The 18,585-nt window shown below is 46.0% G+C and overlaps 1 protein-coding gene across 1 annotated transcript in view; it reads right to left on the reverse strand.

Annotated features, from left to right (window-relative positions):
• LOC122379335 (serine/threonine-protein kinase/endoribonuclease IRE1-like) overlaps positions 1–18,585 on the reverse strand; it is a 391,361-nt gene that overhangs the window by 145,784 nt on the left and 226,992 nt on the right. Inside the window, exon 7 of the mRNA XM_043361464.1 lies at positions 7,077–7,198. Within this exon, the coding sequence (XP_043217399.1) occupies positions 7,077–7,198 (122 nt within the window). The remainder of the gene's footprint in view (positions 1–7,076; positions 7,199–18,585) is intronic.

Consider the following 18,585-nt stretch of genomic DNA (forward strand, 5'->3'; position numbering starts at 1 on the left):
AGGATTACACAAGCTTTACACATCATGGATCCTATTGTTATTGCCCAATAATTTTAATATCCATACCATTGATAAATCTCAGATTTGAAGGGCTTTCAAAGCAGAGCCAGAAAATTTATTTATCTTGGCATAAAAGCCTTAATTTTCCTAGCCCCTATACCTATATAGAAAAAAATCAGTTACCTACCACTGCCACTGCCAATGAATGATGAAAACCACCGACAAACAAGCATGTTTAAATAAATTTTGTCTAAATTGTTGTATGTTTTTAGAAAGTGTCCATAATTGAATTTCGTTCTTTAATGTTAACATGGGTAACTATGCAGCGTATAACGTACTTGGCTTATTTTTAGCGACCTGCTCAACTTTTTGAGCGTTCAAGTAGGTACGTTTTATAGCATTGCCCTACTGTGTCTGCAACTAAGATGGAGGCTGTTAACTTGCACTTTAGACTCTCACTGAAACTTAACTTGATCAAAATTGTAGTGCATAAAAAGTATGCTAACTTTGCACTCTCTTGCTTTCATTATTTTGACATCATGTGCCGAAATGCAGTATCAGTGCCAACACGTCAGGTCGCGTGTGTCTCGTCTCGTCCATCTTGTCTCATCTGCCTACCTCTCAGTCTCCTCCCTCATTTCTTCCTTCCATCTTTCCTCGCTTCCTTCCTCACTCCCTCTTTCCCCTCCCCTCTCTCTCTCCCTTTCTTTCTCCTCTCTCCCTCCCTTCCTTCCTTCCTTCCTTCCTTCCTTCCTTCCTTCATCCCTCCCCTCCTTCCCTCTCTTTCTCCTTCATTATTTTCCTCCTTCTCTTTTTTTCTTTCTCCTCCATTTCCTCCCACGCAATGTTAAGTGTACCTATCATTTCATGGTTATTAACATTTTGCAGGGGATGAGCTGGAGAGCCTGCAGCGCATCCCGCAAGATACGTCGGAAGCCAACGGAGGCCAGCAAAATATCCATCCCACCATCGTGAAATGAGAGCCGGACGAAGAAGACGCAGTATTCGTCGAGGCCCAGGAGGTGGTAGGGTAGCGGCACCACCAGACCAAGCATTCCTGCTGTGGTAGGCCGCCATTTGGATTCTTAACATCAAAACTCGCGACCGTGAAGCATATGGAGTGAGATCCCCGGAGAGCGTGCCGCGGCGGGATGTCGAAAGCGTTTGTCAATTTTTTTTAAGCCTCCCACCGCCCCGGACTATGAATACACATTTCTTGAAATATATTTTTTATCTGTGCTTCGGTACACGAGCTTTGGGTGGTTACGCCTTTCGTCCAATATTTATTTTCGGGGGGGGGGGGGGGGAGGGACTGGAGTGAAGTGATGGGAAGTTTGGGTGAGTTTGATGGGGAATAACAAGAGGTATACCATGAAGCTGTAAACGGAGTTTTGGGGAATAATAGAGTGGAGTAATCGGGAGTAATTATGAGGCAGTAGGAGAGTCATTGAGAGTAATGGAAGGGAGTTTCAGGGAGTATGTTGTTTGTTTTATAGGGTAAAGGAGAGTAATGAAGAGTTTTCTAAAACGGTAGGGAGAGTTACAGAGAGTTTCTCGAGGGAAGTTTTGGGGTGTAATGGAGAGTTGTGGAGGGGGTATAATGAGGAGTACCACCTGGGAGTTTTGGGGTGTCGTTTTGGTGAACTCCCCCTGGGGGTGTCATGCGGAGTCAGGATTTTTCTCAGTGGGCCCAGCGTTTGGCCCATGATTGAGCTAGAGCTTCGCGGAAAAAACGAACGTGTTGCCCGTGACGAGAGTAAGCCGATGATATTCAATTTTAAGGTTCTTGGTCATTGGTTGACCTTCCAGGTCAGGTCAATGACCCAAAAATCGGGAAAATCGGGACCTGCATTAGAACGTCGTTAAGTGTGGCTGCTATAGGGTTTTTGGGGTGCTGATCACGAATAGTTATGTTAGTTTTGATCACAGATGATGTCTTTATGCATTTAGGTCAGGTCGGGTCAGGTCAGGTCAGGTCAACCAGTAGGGGTCCTGCCGGGTATTTGTAGTACCTACGTGTCAGTCGCCTCTAGCAGCTTCGTAACATGTTACGAAGGCACCAAAACTACTTTGTGAATGTTCAAATGGTTGCTAAATTCGGATTCAGCTCCAAAAACTAGCCTAGAAACATGTAAAATTCGAAAAAGTACCGAGGTCATCATATGTCAATGACCTGACCTGACCTTCAGGTAACCTTGACACCCACCCTAATGCATGGGAGCAGCATCAACTCACATGTTTGAACGCTTGAAACCACGAAAAGACTGCAAGCGCGCGGCTAATGCGAGCCGGCATACGCCGAATCGCGATTCTGCCCAAACATGGTCTCGGAAAGTAGGTCACAGGTCAAAGGTCATTTGAGTCAGGGTCATGCAATTTCTATAGGGTAGGTGTAAAACTGATCAACGCGAGGGTACTGAAAGTGTTGTCGCGATCGGCCACTTTTTACGCGAGTTATTCGCGAAAACCCTTAGGGGGTTGCATCATCCCCTCCCCCTGCGCCGGCGAGGGTTAAAACTTCTTGTGAGCGAATTCACGTAATGAAGAAGGATAAAGGCACAATCTCCTACAGCAGCCAATAGATGATTTAGGACAGGCATATGGGAATACTTAAATATTGTCCGATAGAAGCAGGCAACAGCTCCGTTTACATATATGCTATGCAATATGCATATTGCGGAAGGGGCGGCCTCGAAAGATACGTATTCATACCTCAATCCTCATAAGTTACTAACATATTTCTGTCATGGTCAATTCGCGTAGAAATTGAACACCGGGTGATTACCAAGCTATTGTTCTATCAAAATTTTCCGATTCAAACTCGCTCAGGGTTATCGTGTAGGTAAAGGGGGGTCCGTTCAGCAGAATGCGTATAAAATTTGGAAAGATTCTGAAAAATGGGTGGGGGCCCGCACACTAGGGGGCCCGCTTTGGAGGCGATGACCCCCCCCCCCCGAAACGAAATCCTGGCTGCGCCACTGACGAGAGTTACGTGGGGGGAGTAATGGGGAGTAATGAAGAGTTCTAGGGAGAGTAGTAGAGGGGAGTAGTGATGGGTCGAGAGAGTTATGAAGAGTAATGGACGAGAATATTGAAGAGTTCCAGTAAGAGTTATGAGGAAAGTAGAGTAAAGGAAAGTAGCTCCCTGGTGTTTTAAGGAGTCATTTTTGGTAACTCTCGATAACTCTCCCAAAGGGAGTAAATATTTCTCTCAGTGTACTGGTGGTCTGCACGGTGGTGTGCTCGAAGGCGGGGGGCATTGAAGAAAATGATTGGTTCATTTCTTGGGCGAGGTCAAAGATGAGGTCGCCAAAGGTCATCTAAAGTCAATTTTTGCCCATTACAGCTTTTGAAACACGGGCGCGTAACTCGGGAACCAGTAAAGCTACAGCGTCGCGGAAAAGCGTGCTTGTTGGAGCTTTAACCCGCGCGGGGCTGGGGTCTCCAGCCGAACGCGCGGGGCTGGGGGGGGGGGTAAATTTTACCCCCCCTGTTATCTCTCGAACTAATGGTCCGATTTGGAAAATTCAAACGCCAATCGAAAGCTCTCATCACGAACTACTAAAAACATGTACTTAATTTAAAGTTTGAGGTCAAGGTCAAGGTCAGGTCAAGGGTACAAATTGCAAGTTTCTACAGTATCGGCCTTGCACCGTAGTTGCCGAAGAATGGAGTCACGGACTGAGACTGATCGCCCAAAACGTGTTCTTAGGCTACCAAGACAATATTAGTTGCATACAATATCATTCAGAGGTCAAGGTCAAGGTCAGGTCAGGTCAGGTCAGGTCACCAAAAAACAAAATATAGAAAAGGGCATGTGCGACACATGTTTTATGGGTCATTTTACTCATAGAATTCAATAGGCACACTCAATAAGTGATATGGACCACCTCTGGATGAATTTCAGGTCGAGGTCAGGTCAAGGTCAGGTCAAGTGAGGTCAAATTTTGAAGTTGGTTGTTAACCCGCGCCCTGGTGGGGGGGGGCTATTTTTTGCCCCCCCCCTCCAGACTTTTCGATATATCTCCAGAACCACTGCGCCGATCGTCACCAAACTTTCAGTACCCTCCCGGACATCAATTTTACACATTGTGACCAAAAATTTTTCCAAAGGCTATGATAGGTTGGCCGGAAATGACGTCAGAGTGACGTCATGTTCTGCCGTTTTCGACCCAAAAAAGGGTTTCGCGGGAAGAGCTGTCAGGCCTATAGCTTTGCAAATACAGAAAAATGATACAGACATAAAAGCTGTAGAATAAACAGGGCTACAAAACTGCTATCTCGGATTTTTGAAATTTTTGGATTTTGACCCCCAAAAATCAAAAAATAGATTTTTTGAATATAATAGCCAAAAAATCCAAAAAGTTTTTTGAATTTCGAAAAAACCGGAATATATGTGATAGTCCTTACCGCCTTCTATCTACATACCAAATTTGAGATCGATACCTCTTTTTTTGGCCAAGTTATAGCGAAAAAACTGTTCAAAATTGATGACGTCAAATTTTCAAACTCAATTTTCAGCAATTCTAGACCTCGTAGCGCAAAACAAAGACCACCATTAGACTCCCCGTGACGAGCTGCATCGAATCAATACCCATTTTATGCAAAAATATCAACTTTGAAATTTGACCTTTTTTGACCTGACCTTGACCTGACCTCCACCAGAAAGTGACCTAAACCGTTCCTGATGGTCTTATAACCAACACCATTGAGTTGGAAATGAAAAACTGGCCATAAAACATGCATCGCATAAACTTAGTAAAGTTGGGTTCATGTGGTGACCCTTGGTGACCTTTGGTGACCTGACCTGTGACCTGACCTGGTATGACCAGTGACCTCTAACAGCAACATATCTACTAGGCAACTGACGCCCTATCGCTGATTCCCGACAAAATGCGTTTTCCTCGGTGTTATAGCGCATTCCCTAGAAGACCCGTGAAAGGTGAAACATTTCATCTTTGACCTGACCTGTGACGTCATCGGTGACCCCGAGGTCAATAAAATTTGGTTTCCCTCGACAAATTTGACAGGCCTTTCGAACACCGTTTGAATTTTTCGGATCCGTCCAGTAGTTTCGGAGATACGAGGGGGGGCAAAAAATAGCCCCCCCCCCACCAGGTCTCGTTATAAACAGACCCCACCAGGGCGCGGGTTAAGGCCTAAAAAGGTGTCTATCTGATGCAGTTTTTCACGGCGAATCGAATGGTGCTATTTTTGTTTCCGTACGAGGTCTAGAACTTCCAAAAAAGTCATTTTTCAAAAATTTTGTGTGTCGTGACGTCATAAAATTTTGAATAACTCCCACATTTTTGAACCGATTCTTCTAAAATTTGGTATGTAGGTGCATATAGACCACTTCTCTGACATAAATTCCGGTTCGGGTTTCGATAGACTCAAAATTTTGGATTTTATAATGATTTTCCCAAAAAAATCAGTTTTTTGAAAAAAATTTAGGCCAAAATCCAAAATTTTCAAAAAAAAAACGAGATAGCCATTTGATAGACAAAGTAAAATTACGTATAACCTTTTTTGTTACGCCTTGATTCCTTTAAAAATGAAGATGTTAGCGGCGTTTGAACTTTTGCCGTTTTTGAGGCGAAAATGGCGAACATTTCTCAAAAATTTTCCGACGGATTTCGCTCAAATTTTCAGGGAAGGTGTCAAATTGATGTAAGAAAAGGTACTGAAAGTTTGGCGGCGCTGCGCGCCGCCGTTTTTGAGATATCGCAAAAATTCGCGAGGGGGGGTAAAATTTACCCCCCCAGCCCCGCGCGGGTTAACCCGCGCCCCGTAGGGCTACCGGCGGACCCTACCACCCGTAGGGGGGGGGCGTTTCGGCCCCCCCCCCCTAAGATCTCGGAAAGTTACCGGCCGATTTTCAAAATTCAAACGGCGTTTGATAGCCCTACCCGGGAACTACCTTGTGACCAAATTTCATTGACCTAGGTCAAACCGATGACGTCACAGGTCAGGTCAAAGGTCAGATTTTCACCGTTCACAGGCAATTCAAGAAATGTGCTGTGAAATCGAGTAAATTGGTAATTTATTGAAAACCATCGATGGTATATTGTTCGTCAAACACATACTTTGCTATCTGAGGTCACTGATACCAGGTCAGGTCACAGCGAGGTCAGGTCACCGGGGGTCACAATATGAATGTGTCGTGTGATACATGTTTTATGGTCCATTTTACATCACAAATGCGATTATGTGGGTTAGGCAGCCTTTGGGGCCAGCCTGGGTCACGTTTTGGTGAAGGTCAGGTCAAGGTCAGGTCAAATTAGGTCAAATTTCAAAGTTGATATTTTTGCATAAAATGGGTATTCATTCGATGCAGCTCGTCACGGGGAGTCTAATGGTGGTCTTTGTTTTGCTCTACGAGTTCTAGAATTGCCAAAAATTGAGTTTGAAAATTTGACGTCATTATTTTTGAACAGTTTTTTTCGCTATAACTTGGCCAAAAAACGAGGTATCGATCTGAAATTTGGTATGTAGATAGAAGACGGTAGGTACTATCACATATATTCCGGTTTTTTTCGAAACTCAAAAAACTTTTTGGATTTTTTGGCTAATATATCCAAAAAATGCTTTTTTAAATTTTGGGGATCAAAACTCAAAAATTTCAAAAATCCGAGATAGCAGTTTTGTAGCCCTGTCAATTCTACACCTTTTATGTCTTGATCATTTTTCTGTATTTTCAAAGCTGTAGGCCTGACAGGTCTTCTCGCGAAGGTCTTTTTTCGGTCGAAAATGACAGAACATGACGTCACTCTGACGTCATTTGTGGCCAACCTATCACAGCCTCTGGAAAAAAATTTTTGGTCACAATGTGTAAAATTGATGCCCGGAGGGGTCCTGAAAGTTTGGTGGCGATATCTCCAGCCGTTTAGGAGATATCGACCGAAAAGGACAGGGGGGGGGGGCCGTTTCGGCCCCCCCCCCTACGGGGCGCGGGTTAAGCAACCATTTGAACATTTACGAACTAGTTTGGTGCCCTCGTTACATGTTACGGAGCTGTCAGTGGTGGTCCCTGTCAAATCATTACAACAATATATTGCAGCATTTTTGCAACTTACCATGCACTATCAGACTTAATGACCTTCGCCGTCATCGTGTCATTTTTAGAAAATGGGTGTTTTCCCTCGGAGAGAACGTAGTAGAAGACCAGGCCGAGGGAAAACACGTCTGCTGCCCCAACCTGAAATCAGAAATTATTTCAATTTACGGCTTTGGCGCAATTTTTAGCATAGGTAAAAAATTGTTCACCCCTTCCAGTGGCGTATCCAGGGGGAGGCCAAGAGGCCATGGCCTCCCCCTTTGGCATCAAACATGCAAGTGGGCCCTTTGGGTCACTTGAGCGCAGTGACGTACCCAAGGGGGCCATGGGGGCCCTGAGGGGCGCCCTGGTTACTTGAGGGTCCCCCTGATCACCTGAGCGGTCCCTGGTTACCTGAGGGGCCCCTGGTTACCTGAGTGGTCCCTGGTTATCTGAGGGGCCCATGGTTATCTGAGGGGCCCCTGGTTATCCGAGGGGGCCCTGGTTACCTGATTGGTCCCTAGCTATCTGAAGGACTCCTGGTTACCTGAGGGGCCCCTGGCAACGGGGGCCCTGGTTACCAGAGGGGCCCTGGCTATCTGAGGGGCCATGGTTACCTGAGGGGCCCCTGGTTTCCTGGGGGGCCGCTGCTTACCTGAGGGGCCCCTGATTACCTAAGGGACCCGTGATTGCCTGAGAGCCCCTGATTATCTGAGAGGCCCCTGGTTACCAGTGGGACCTCTTGGTATATACCTGAGGCGCACCTAGTTATCAAAGGGGCCCCTAGCTACCTGAGGGGCCCCAGATCCCCTGGGTGACCCCTGGCCAGTGATCTGAAGAAACCCTGGTCACCTGAAGGGCCCATGTTTACCCGGGGAGTACCTGGTATTATGAAGGGCCCCTGCAGTCACATAAAGCATTTTTATATATGTGCGACCGATTATATGCGACTGTTTATATGTGCGACTGACACAGCTTAAAATGGACAGGATGGCTGAAGACATCAGTCAGGTGAGGCAGCTGGTTCAGTCATTGCAGCAGCAGAACGGCTGTCAACCTGAACGCTCTTCAGCGTGTCATGCCCAGTACCCAGCAGAGGCTGACACACAGCAGCTACTGACAGCTGAGGACTTATCTCGCCAACACTGGACGACCGCTGGAGAACGGCACGCCGGTCGCCAGCCCGCTAATGCAGGGACTTCTCTGCTGGTGATCGGCGACTTCAACGTGAGGCGCCTCGAGGGAATGAGTGAACGCGGCCCCAGTAAACCCGCTTTTCACTCCATCTCAGGTGCCACTACCGAGCACGTGAGACAGGACATCAGCCAGGCCATACGCAAATGTGGTGCTAAACGGGTTGTTATACATGCTGGGACTAATGACGTAACTCGCAAAGGATCCGAACTGGTCGCAAAGGATATATTCAGTTTAGCTGACCAAACTAAGCGTAGGGATGGTGTAAGCGATGTGTTTATATGTAGTATAATCCCAAGAAAGGACAACGGATCCTTCATCTACAGCAGATCTGAGAGCGTCAACAATAGGCTGCGCACTCTCTGCTCACAGAGTCCTGACATCAAATTTATTGACTTGCGGCAGGCTCTGCACAGCTGTAGATTCAGCGGATTAGCGAGAGACGCAGTTTACTACAATAGGGAGGGTGCCACGCAGACCCTCAGATCGATCTTACAGTTGACAGGAAATACTTTTTATAGGGTCTGAGCACCGAAGACCCAAACATAGTGTAGTTAATGAGCCAGCCAAGGAATCGTCAGGTTCCCCAGTCCCCGCGTCTCGCACCTCGCCTTCCTTGCCATCAGTAGCCGCTGCCTTGGTCTCGAGTCCATGTAGAGTGCTGGGTACCAGCATCAGCCATAGTCGCGTGCCGTCATCAAAATATGTCTTATCAGTAGGTAACCTGAACGTAAGATCTTTGACACCCTCATCAGATATTGTGTCAGATTATGTTAAGCGTCACCACATTGATGTGATGTGCCTTACAGAGACTTGGCTAAGGAGGGGTGAGCCTGATGTACCCATTGCCAGTATGAAGTTGGCCAGTAGAGTCGATAGGTCGAGGAAGAAGAGCGGCGGTGTAGCCATCTACTGCCGCAATGACCTTACGTTCTCGAAACTCTCTAGCCCGGCTCTTCATGGCTCCAGCCGGCTTGAGTTAACTTGGATAAATGTACAGTGTGGCCATAACCGAGCACTGGCCATAGGTTGTGTCTATAGACCGCCCAAGTACGATGGCATTAACCCGCGCCCGGCTGGGGGTCCTGGATTTCCACGCCCTGCTGGGGGGGGGGTGTTTGAACACCCCCCCCCTTCTAACTCGGCTCCTGGGCCACGTAGCGATACGCGGAAGGCGGCGTTCGAAAGAGCGTCAAAAATAATGAGGAAATCACTTCGGTCAATTTTTTGGTCAGGTCAAAGGTCAGGTCACCAGAGGTCATTGAAGGCAAAATTTCGCCGATTTCCAGGTCGAATGTCGAAAATTTCCAAGAAGCCAACGCATAACTCGGGAACCAATAGAGCTACAGCGCTGCGGAAAAGCGCGTTGGATAGCCCTATTAACGCCCTTTCTGAGTAATTCTCTCAGATTTGACCTAGCGTCAACGGTTTTGCCTGCAGGGGGCAAAAACTGCAAAAATAGCCGATTTTTTCGGAAACAGTTTTTCTGCAATAACTTTTGACCCAAGCCTTGTACGAGTTTACTTTTACCGGCATCGTGTTCCTCTCGTCAAGACACATCGAATGAACTATAACTTGACCTTGAAAGGTCAACTTGAAAATTTGACCTCAGGTCAAGGTCATGACCTGACCGGAAAGGGTCATGTTGCATATCAGTCGATCCGTATCGTCGAGCTGAACACATCTAAGGCGTTTTCATCGCTCTGGCATGCCTCTATCAAAAGTTATTTGCGAAAAACTGTTCGATACCATTCGTGACCTAAGATGACCTCAGGGCATGAACAGGGGTCACGGACACCAATTTCATGTTCAGTGTGTCTAAAACACTTGTAATTCAGTGTTTGGGAGTGTTTATAATGTCTTTCGTCCAAAAGAGGCGCATTTCAATTTTCTCCCATTGACTTATAATGGGGAGGTCGCAAAATTGACCTGACCTTAGGTCATCGATATCAAAATTCGGAGATATACATTTTGTACATGCTATTGCTCTCAGCAATCTCTGAAAGTTTCAAAGTGATCGGTCACTCGGTGTAGCTATGACAGACATTGAAGCTTTTTATGAGGTGAGGTCACTTCAAGTGACCTGGTGACCTGACCTTGAATGACCTTGGTCTGAAATTTTTACAACATGTGTAGAATTGATGTATGATAAGGTGTACCAAAAAACGGCGGCGCTCCGCGCCGCCGTTTTTGAGATATTCGCGAAAAACCACAAGGGGGGTGTTCAAACACCCCCCCCAGCAGGGCGCGGGTTAAATTAGATTTTGAGGCGCTAGAGCTATCGATTCAAAAGCTCTTATCGGCAGGTAAATGTGTTGTATTGTGTGGCGACTGTGATATGCTTCAACCAAACCTTCCCCACGTTCGATCACTGCTTTCTGTCATCGGCAATACTGGACTGCAACAGTGCGTCAAGGCCCTAAATACAAGGTCGCACGGACTAATTTCTACTACACCTACCAGAATATAGTTTCACGGTTAGATATTTTAATAACTATTCAATCAAAACTTCTTTATTATTTTCTCGTTATCATTTATAAGCAATTTCATAAATTGACTTTCAATTTGCTTGCCTTTTACTGGCAAATAACTTTCTAGTATTGGGTCAACATAGTTGTGTAGCAGTAGGAACCATATCTGGCAAAACCCCAATGCCTACATACAGCAGAAAAGCAGCCACCAGGTGTCGCCACAGTCGCCACTTGGTCGCCACACAGATGTCGCGCGCGTCGCCAATCGCCACACTACCGATTTCCATAAGGACGCATATGTACGGATATGTATTGGAAAGTCGCCCTTAAGGATTACGCTTACATCCTTTGCTTATGAGGTCGGTGGTTGGAAATTGGGAGGAGCTCAGCTATTTTCGACCACGGATATGGCTTTATCACATGATGAGGAACATGCTGATAAGCGTTTTATATGTCATAACAGCACAAAAGTATTTTTAATCATTTTTTCAAAAATAGCCGTTCTGCCGCATCTTTCAGTGCAAGGTGCCGTCGGTCATCCCCGACGTTACGTCACGCCGGGGATTGCCAGATTCTCCTACTAGACTTCGACGCCCCCTGCAGTGCGTCAGCCACCCGACCCGCATTACAAGCTCTAGTTCCACCCTCATTGACATAGTTCTTGTTAGTGATTCTTCTATTGTGACAGAATGCTCTTCGCTAGACTGTATTGCATCCGATCATAACTTAGTGATAGCAAAAATTAAAGTAAGGAGAACTAAGGTGAAATCCAAAGCAATAACATTCCACAACTGGAAAAAGATCGATTTTGAGTCATTTTCTAGAGATTTACGGACGATTTCCTGGTCACAAATAGGTGATGATACTTCTCTTGATGAGGCTTGGAAAGGATGGACAGACTCTGTAACTCCTGTCATCGACCAAATTTGATCTTTGTCCAGCAACGCTGGCCGAACTTCGTTCTGTAGTGCGTTCACTGAAAATGCATTCATCAGCTGGTCCCGATAAGCTGCCTACATTTTTATTTAAGTCTTTCTCAGGCAGGCAGCTTCTGCCGCTTTTGCGTATTTTGAACGCCTCCATCAACAGCGGTACCATACCACTGTGTTGGAAAACTGCAGAAGTTGTCCCTATTTTTAAGGGTAAAGGTGACCCCAGGGATGCGACTAATTACTGACCGATTTCTCTGTTAAACGTTGTGTCTAAGATTCTTGAAAGAGTTGTTTCACTTCAGCTTAACCCGCGAGTTGCTGGGGGGGGGGGGCGTTAAACGCCCACACTTTTTTCGCCGGGCCATAGCATAAAAACGGCGCGCCGCAGGCGCGCCAAATTTTGGGTACCTGTAGGGAATTGATTGAAGTTTATTGTGACAAAGTTTCAAAAAAATCGGTCGGAAAATTTTTGAGATATCGAGGTTTTAGTGACGTCATGATTTCTGAGTTTTCGACCAAAAACGGCATATGTTAAAAAAATCATATAAAATCACAGAATAGACATACAGACATGCCGTAAACGCCATTAGACTGCCAATACCATGAACAATCAAATGGCTATCTTCGATTATTGATTATCGTTTCGCATTTTCCAAAATCTTGAACTGAATCTTGGCAATTTCTCGTGACTACTTCACGACCATGATACATGCATTTCTTAAATTGAGGTTTTTGAGCCAAACACGTACACATATGATAAAATGAATGTGACCATCGTGTTCTACGCCCCAAATTACCCATAAAACATGTGTCACAGGCTGCGAATATCAGTTTTGATTTTCGGGGTTATGTGCCTACCCGGTTGACCTGACCTTGACCCTGACCTATGCTTGATTGACCCCTACATGGAGGTGACACTCTTGTAGGCCTTATATGATGGATTGTGCACCGTTTTAACTGAGTTTATGACGAGAGGCGCCCATTGCGAAGTCCTGAAATCCATGCTACTGAAAGCCCGATTTCAGGTGTTTGACCTGACCTTGACCCGACCTGTGACCTCAAAATTCAACTTTAAGGTACTCATCGGAAGCGTCTCGTCGCGTTCTTTCGTTTGCCGCCTCGTGCGTTTCGCTGCGCCTATTGGTTCTCGAGTTATCGGCTGGGGGCGTTTAACGCCCCCCCCCCCCCCCCCCAGCAAACGGTGGGTGGCGAAATACCCCAGCAACTGCCGGGTTAAGACATATTTAGAAGACTGTTGTCTGTTATCGGACGAGCAGTTTGGATTCCGACCTCGTCATTCCGTAAACCTCTCATTGCGTTGACAGAGTCAATTCGGTCCACCATCGATAGCGGCAAAATATGTATCTTGGTGTCATTAGATCTGAGCAGAGCCTTTGATTCTGTTGATCACAGTATATTGCTTCAAAAACTTTCTCATTACGGAATTGAACACCCCTGGTTTGAGAGCTACCTTGCTGAGAGATGTCAGTATGTTCGAGGCTGTGATGATTTTAGACGCAAGGTCTCATCAGGTGTTCCGCAAGGCAGTGTCTTGGGCCCAACGTTGTTCAATTTGTTTGTCAATGATATGACTTCTGTTGCCAATAACTTAGGCTCCCTAGTCCAATACGCAGATGATACTCAGATAATTGTTTCAGGTAAACCTCAAGACATTGATGACATTATAAATCGTCTTCAAACATTGCTGAACAGGCTTCGTGTATGGTTCTCTCGAAATCGCCTGACGATCAATGTCAGTAAATCACAAGTAGCTGTTTTTGGCTCTAAAACTATTTTGAGGCGAATCAACTTGCGGAACATTACTATCTTTGATGCTGTGATACCCGTCAAAAGTACATTGGTGAGTCTAGGCGTGACAATAGACAGTTGTTTCACCTGGAGCAGCCATATTGACAGCGTCGTAGGCCGATGTATAGGCAGGGGCGTAACTTTGTATACTTTTGGAGGGGCAGGTGCCCCCCCCCCCAACTTGAAATTCTGCCACCCCAACATTCCGTTTGCCCCCTCAACTTTGGTGGGCGCCCCTTGGCCCGAAAGGCGCCCTCACGGGGCAACAGCTTCATAGGAGCGTCATCTTTCAAGGGGGCGCCATCGCCTATAAAAATGGGATGCGTGAGAGGGGAACCTCTGAGGCCATGGGGGCGCCTACATGCGAAAGAGGGGCGCCAACGAAGTCCTCAGGAGCGCCTCAATGCAAAACAGGGCGCCTGAGATCACCATAGGGGCGCCTGCATGCGAAAGAGGGGCACCCTATTGGTCTCTGAGGCCCTTCGGGGTAGTACAGTACAGGGGGCGCCCACATGCAAAAGGGGCGCCCCCTGTACTGTACTACCCCGAAGGGCGCCCCCTGTACTGCATATCGCGGTCGATCCGTATCGTCGAGCTGAATACATCTGACGTTTTCATCGCTCTAGCACGTCTCTATCAAAAGTTATAGCAAAAAAACTGCTGGTGACCGTTCATGACCTGAGATGACCTCAGGGGCACACAGAGGGGTCACAGGTGCATTTTTTCCGATTCATTGTGTCATGTTTATCCATGAACCGATGTTTGAGAGGGTTTTGAACATCATTCGTCTAAAAGAGGCGCATTTCAATTTTCTCCCATTGACTTATAATGGAGAGGTCACAAAATTGACCTGACCTTAGGTCACCGATATCAAAATTCCGAGATATACATGTTGTACATACTGTTACTCTTATCAATCGCTGAAAGTTTCAAGACGATCCTTCACTCGGTGTAGCTATGACGAGGATTGAAACTTTTCTGAGGTGAGGTCACTTGACCTGACCTGGTGACCTGACCTTGAGAGCCCTGGGTCTGAAATTTTCACAACATGTGTGGAAAAGATGCATGAACAGGGGGCGCCGCCGTTTTTGAGATATCTGCGAAAAACCGCAGGGGGAGGGGGTGTTCAAACACCCCCCCCGGTCCGGCCCGGCGTGGGTTTTTGAAGTTTTTGCCCCCCCCCATCTTTTCGTCCTCAGTTTCAAAGGCCAATTACGAAATCGGAGACGTTTTCAGTCGTTATCGTAAAAGCTGACAAGTTTCTTCAAGCGGAATCTAAATTATCCCGCGACCTGGTGGGGGGGCTATTTTTTGCCCCCCCTCCAGACTTTTCGATATATCTCCAGAACCGCTCCGCCGATCGTCACCAAACTTTCAGTACCCTCCCGGACATCAATTTTACACATTGTGACCAAAATTTTTTTCCAAAAGCTATGATGGGTTGGCCGGAAATGACGTCAGAGTGACGTGACGTCATGGTCTGCCGTTTTCGACCCCAAAAAGGGTTTCGCGGGAAGAGCTGTCAGGCCTATAGCTTTGCAAATACAGAAAAATGTTTAAGTAATAAAAGCTGTAGAATTGACAGGGCTACAAAACTGCTATCACGGATTTTTTGATTTTTTTTTATTTTGACCCCCAAAAATCAAAAAATAGATTTTTGGGATATAATAGTGAAAAAATCCAAAACGTTTTGTGAATTTCACAAAAACCGGAATATATGTGATATTCCTTACCGCCTTCCATCCACATACCAAATTTTAGATTGAAACCTCTTTTTTTTGGCGAAGTTATAGCAAAAAAACTGTTCAAAATTGATGACGTCAAATTTTCAAACTCAATTTTTAGCAATTCTAGACCTCGTAGTGCAAAACAAAGACCACCATTAGACTCCCCATGACGAGCTGCATCGAATCGATACCGATTTTATGCAAAAATATCAACTTTGAAATTTGACCTTTTTGACCTGACCTTGACCTGACCTCCACCAGAAAGTGACCTAAGCCGTACCTGATGGTCTTATAACCAACACCATTGGGTTGGAAATGAAAAATTGGCCATAAAACATGCATCGCACAACCTTAGTAAAGTTGGGTTCATGTGGTGACCTTTGGTGACCTGACCTGTGACCTGACCTGGTATGACCAGTGACCTCTAATAGCAACATTTGTACTAGACAACTGACGTCTTATCGCTGATTTTCGACAAAATGCGTTTTACTCGGTGTTATAGCGCTTTCCCTAGAAGCCCCGTGAACGGTGAAACATTTTATCTTTGACCTGACCTGTGACGTCATCGGTGACCCCGAGGTCAATAAAATTTGGTTTCCCCCCACAAATTTGACAGGGCTATCGAACGCCGTTTGAATTTTGCGGATCCGTCCAGTAGTTTCGGAGATACGAGGGGGGGCAAAAAATAGCCCCCCCCCACCAGGTCGCGTTATAAATAGACCCCACCAGGGCGCGGGTTATCTTCCGGGCTAGTAGTGAGCCTGTGTCATGATTCTGAAAATAGCTACCGGTACCAACGTTATATGTTCAAAGCAAGAGTAATTTGTATCATTTCGTGACCACTTGCTGTCACCTGGTGAGCCACAGACTTCTGTATATCTCGGTTAGGTATACAAAGGTCTATGAGTGACCTAAACTTGAATGCTCTGAGCCTGGGATTAACCCTCGCCCGCACATGCCATTTTCCCATCCTAGAACGCACATGGGGGGGAGGGTTGCCACCCCCCGCGCCATTTCGTTCCTGTTGGAGATAGAGCTTAGCGGTAAAGACCAAAAAGATTATTTGGGAAGAGACGAATCCAATGATACCCAGTTTTACCTTCTCAGGTCAGTCATTGACCTTCCAGGTCAGGTCAAACTAAAAAATGTTGCTGTTTTGGGTCACCGTTGGATATCAAGTGCGCTGCTTATCAAATACCGATTACAATGCTGTTTTCTGGTGCCAAGCCAGCTAGAACCTCTTTTTCACACTACCCGACCAGAATTTTGCTGCTGAGGTCATTTCAGGTCAAGTTAGGTCAAGGTCAATTATATGTGTTTGTATGTCTGTGTGTGTCTGTGTGTATACTGATGTGTGCACCGATTGTTTTTGGGTCCATATTACATGAAATCATGATCTGAGAAGCTTTACCAAAAATGCAGTAAAAAAAATTCACAAAAAGTAAATTCAGCTTGCCTAAAACGCAATTATCTTAGATGACCTAGGTTGACCTTGACCCTGACCTTGACCCCTGTACATCGTCGAACAACATGTTCCATGATAGGTGGGAGGTAAGACTGACAAAAAAGGCCGAAATCAGGGTGTCAAAAGCTCACAAGGCCAATGGCAAACGCAAGATGTTGAGAATTGGCCATTTGGGTCATGACATGACCTGAAAAACAAGGTCATATCTCCGAAACCAGAAGTCACAGAAACTTTAAATTTTCAGTGGACATCAAGAAAGGATAGAGGAGCAGCTATACGAAAAATCAGCCCTCTAGCTCTAAAAATGTTGAGTGCAGAGCAGAAAGACTACCTGGGGGGGGGGGGGGTGGCAACCACCCCCCCCCCCATGTGCGGGCGAGGGTTAAAGAACAAGTGCGGAAAGATGCAGCATGAAGTGTGTCCTTAACTTTATGGGAGGCGTAAAAACGTCCCTTGCTTCTGCGTGGGATTAAGTTGTACAGATTTGTTTCTTTCATCTCGCTTTTTCATCGGTTGCTTTTTCTTTTTTTTTCGAGTCATACTCATTTCATCAGTTCATCTCGTTTCTTTAGAAACACTACCATATGCGTTGAAGTGTAAGTAGGCGTCACTACCATGGTCCCCAATTCCACAGCCCGCCCGCGGTCTCTGGTCCTCAAATTGCTTTCAAAATGTACTTGATTTAAAAAATCGCCGCGCCTTCGGCGCGCTATTTCAGATACAAAATGTTGCAACACAACGTGCCAAAACACAACGGCACAAGAGAACAACGCGCTATGGTAAAAATGTTTCCGTAAACTGAAATAAGACTTATTTCTAGGCAGTGCAGTCACGGGGAGGCGCCCCCATGCCCTTAAATAGGCGCCCCTGACAGCGTTGCCCCCCAACGAAAACCAAAAAGTTACGCCCCTGTGTATAGGCATGTTAATCCGCCTAAGTCACCTTCGTCATGTGTTACCTTCCAAAACCATCGTATTATTGATAAACGCTCTAGTTCTTCCTCATCTTCGCTTCTGTGTGTCTCTTTGGGGCACATGTGGTCTGGCTCAGAGGAAGAGAATATCAAAAATTGTCAAATTTGCGCGGCGCATCGCAGGTAGAGAACATCAAAGTATTGCATGGCGCGGTGACCTCGAGTTGGAATGCAACATTGCTGTCCTTACCGTTGTTCGCCAGTGCCTACTCTATCCAGAAACCATGTCGCCGTTACTTTCATCCCTCTTTAGGACCAGGAAATCGGAACGTAATACGAGACAGGCTTGTAACCTTGATCTTATTGCTCCTAAAACTGACTTCTTAAAACGCTCCTTATCATACCAGGGTTCAAAATTGTGGAACAGTTTGCCGACACAGATAAGAAGTGCATCTAAAAAGGAATTGATTAAATATCTTCAAACAAAGGAGCACACAGTTTAATTGTCATACATGGGACACATGGTCATTTATATCTTCGCGTATGGATTGCTTCACACTGCGCCGAATATTGTGTTAGTCGATTAAAGGGACTGTCCCACCTTAACATTAGAATTGAGTTGAGATAGCCATCTTGATGGGCGTTCTTTGAAAATCAGAGCCGTGAAAACCGTTTCTCCAGCAATTACTTCATCGCAAATAAATTTGTGTTTGATTTTGACATCTGTGCAAATAAGTGCCACAATGTATTGGTATTGGCACTTAACCCGCGCCCTGCTGGGGGGGGAGTTTGAACACCCCCCTTGTGGTTTTTCGCAAATATCTCAAAAACGGCGGCGCGGAGCGCCGCCGTTTTTGGTACACCTTATCATACATCAATTTTACACAAGTTGTGAAAATTTCAGACCAAGGTCATTCAAGGTCAGGTCACCAGGTCACTTGAAGTGACCTCACCTCATAAAAAGTTTCAGTGTCTGTCATAGCTACACCGAGTGACCGATCGCTTTGAAACTTTCAGCGATTGCTAAGAGCAATAGTA

The sequence above is a fragment of the Amphibalanus amphitrite genome, unplaced genomic scaffold, assembly GCF_019059575.1.
Source record: "Amphibalanus amphitrite isolate SeventyFive unplaced genomic scaffold, NRLGWU_Aamphi_draft 000008F_arrow, whole genome shotgun sequence".
Lineage (NCBI taxonomy): Eukaryota > Metazoa > Arthropoda > Thecostraca > Balanomorpha > Balanidae > Amphibalanus > Amphibalanus amphitrite.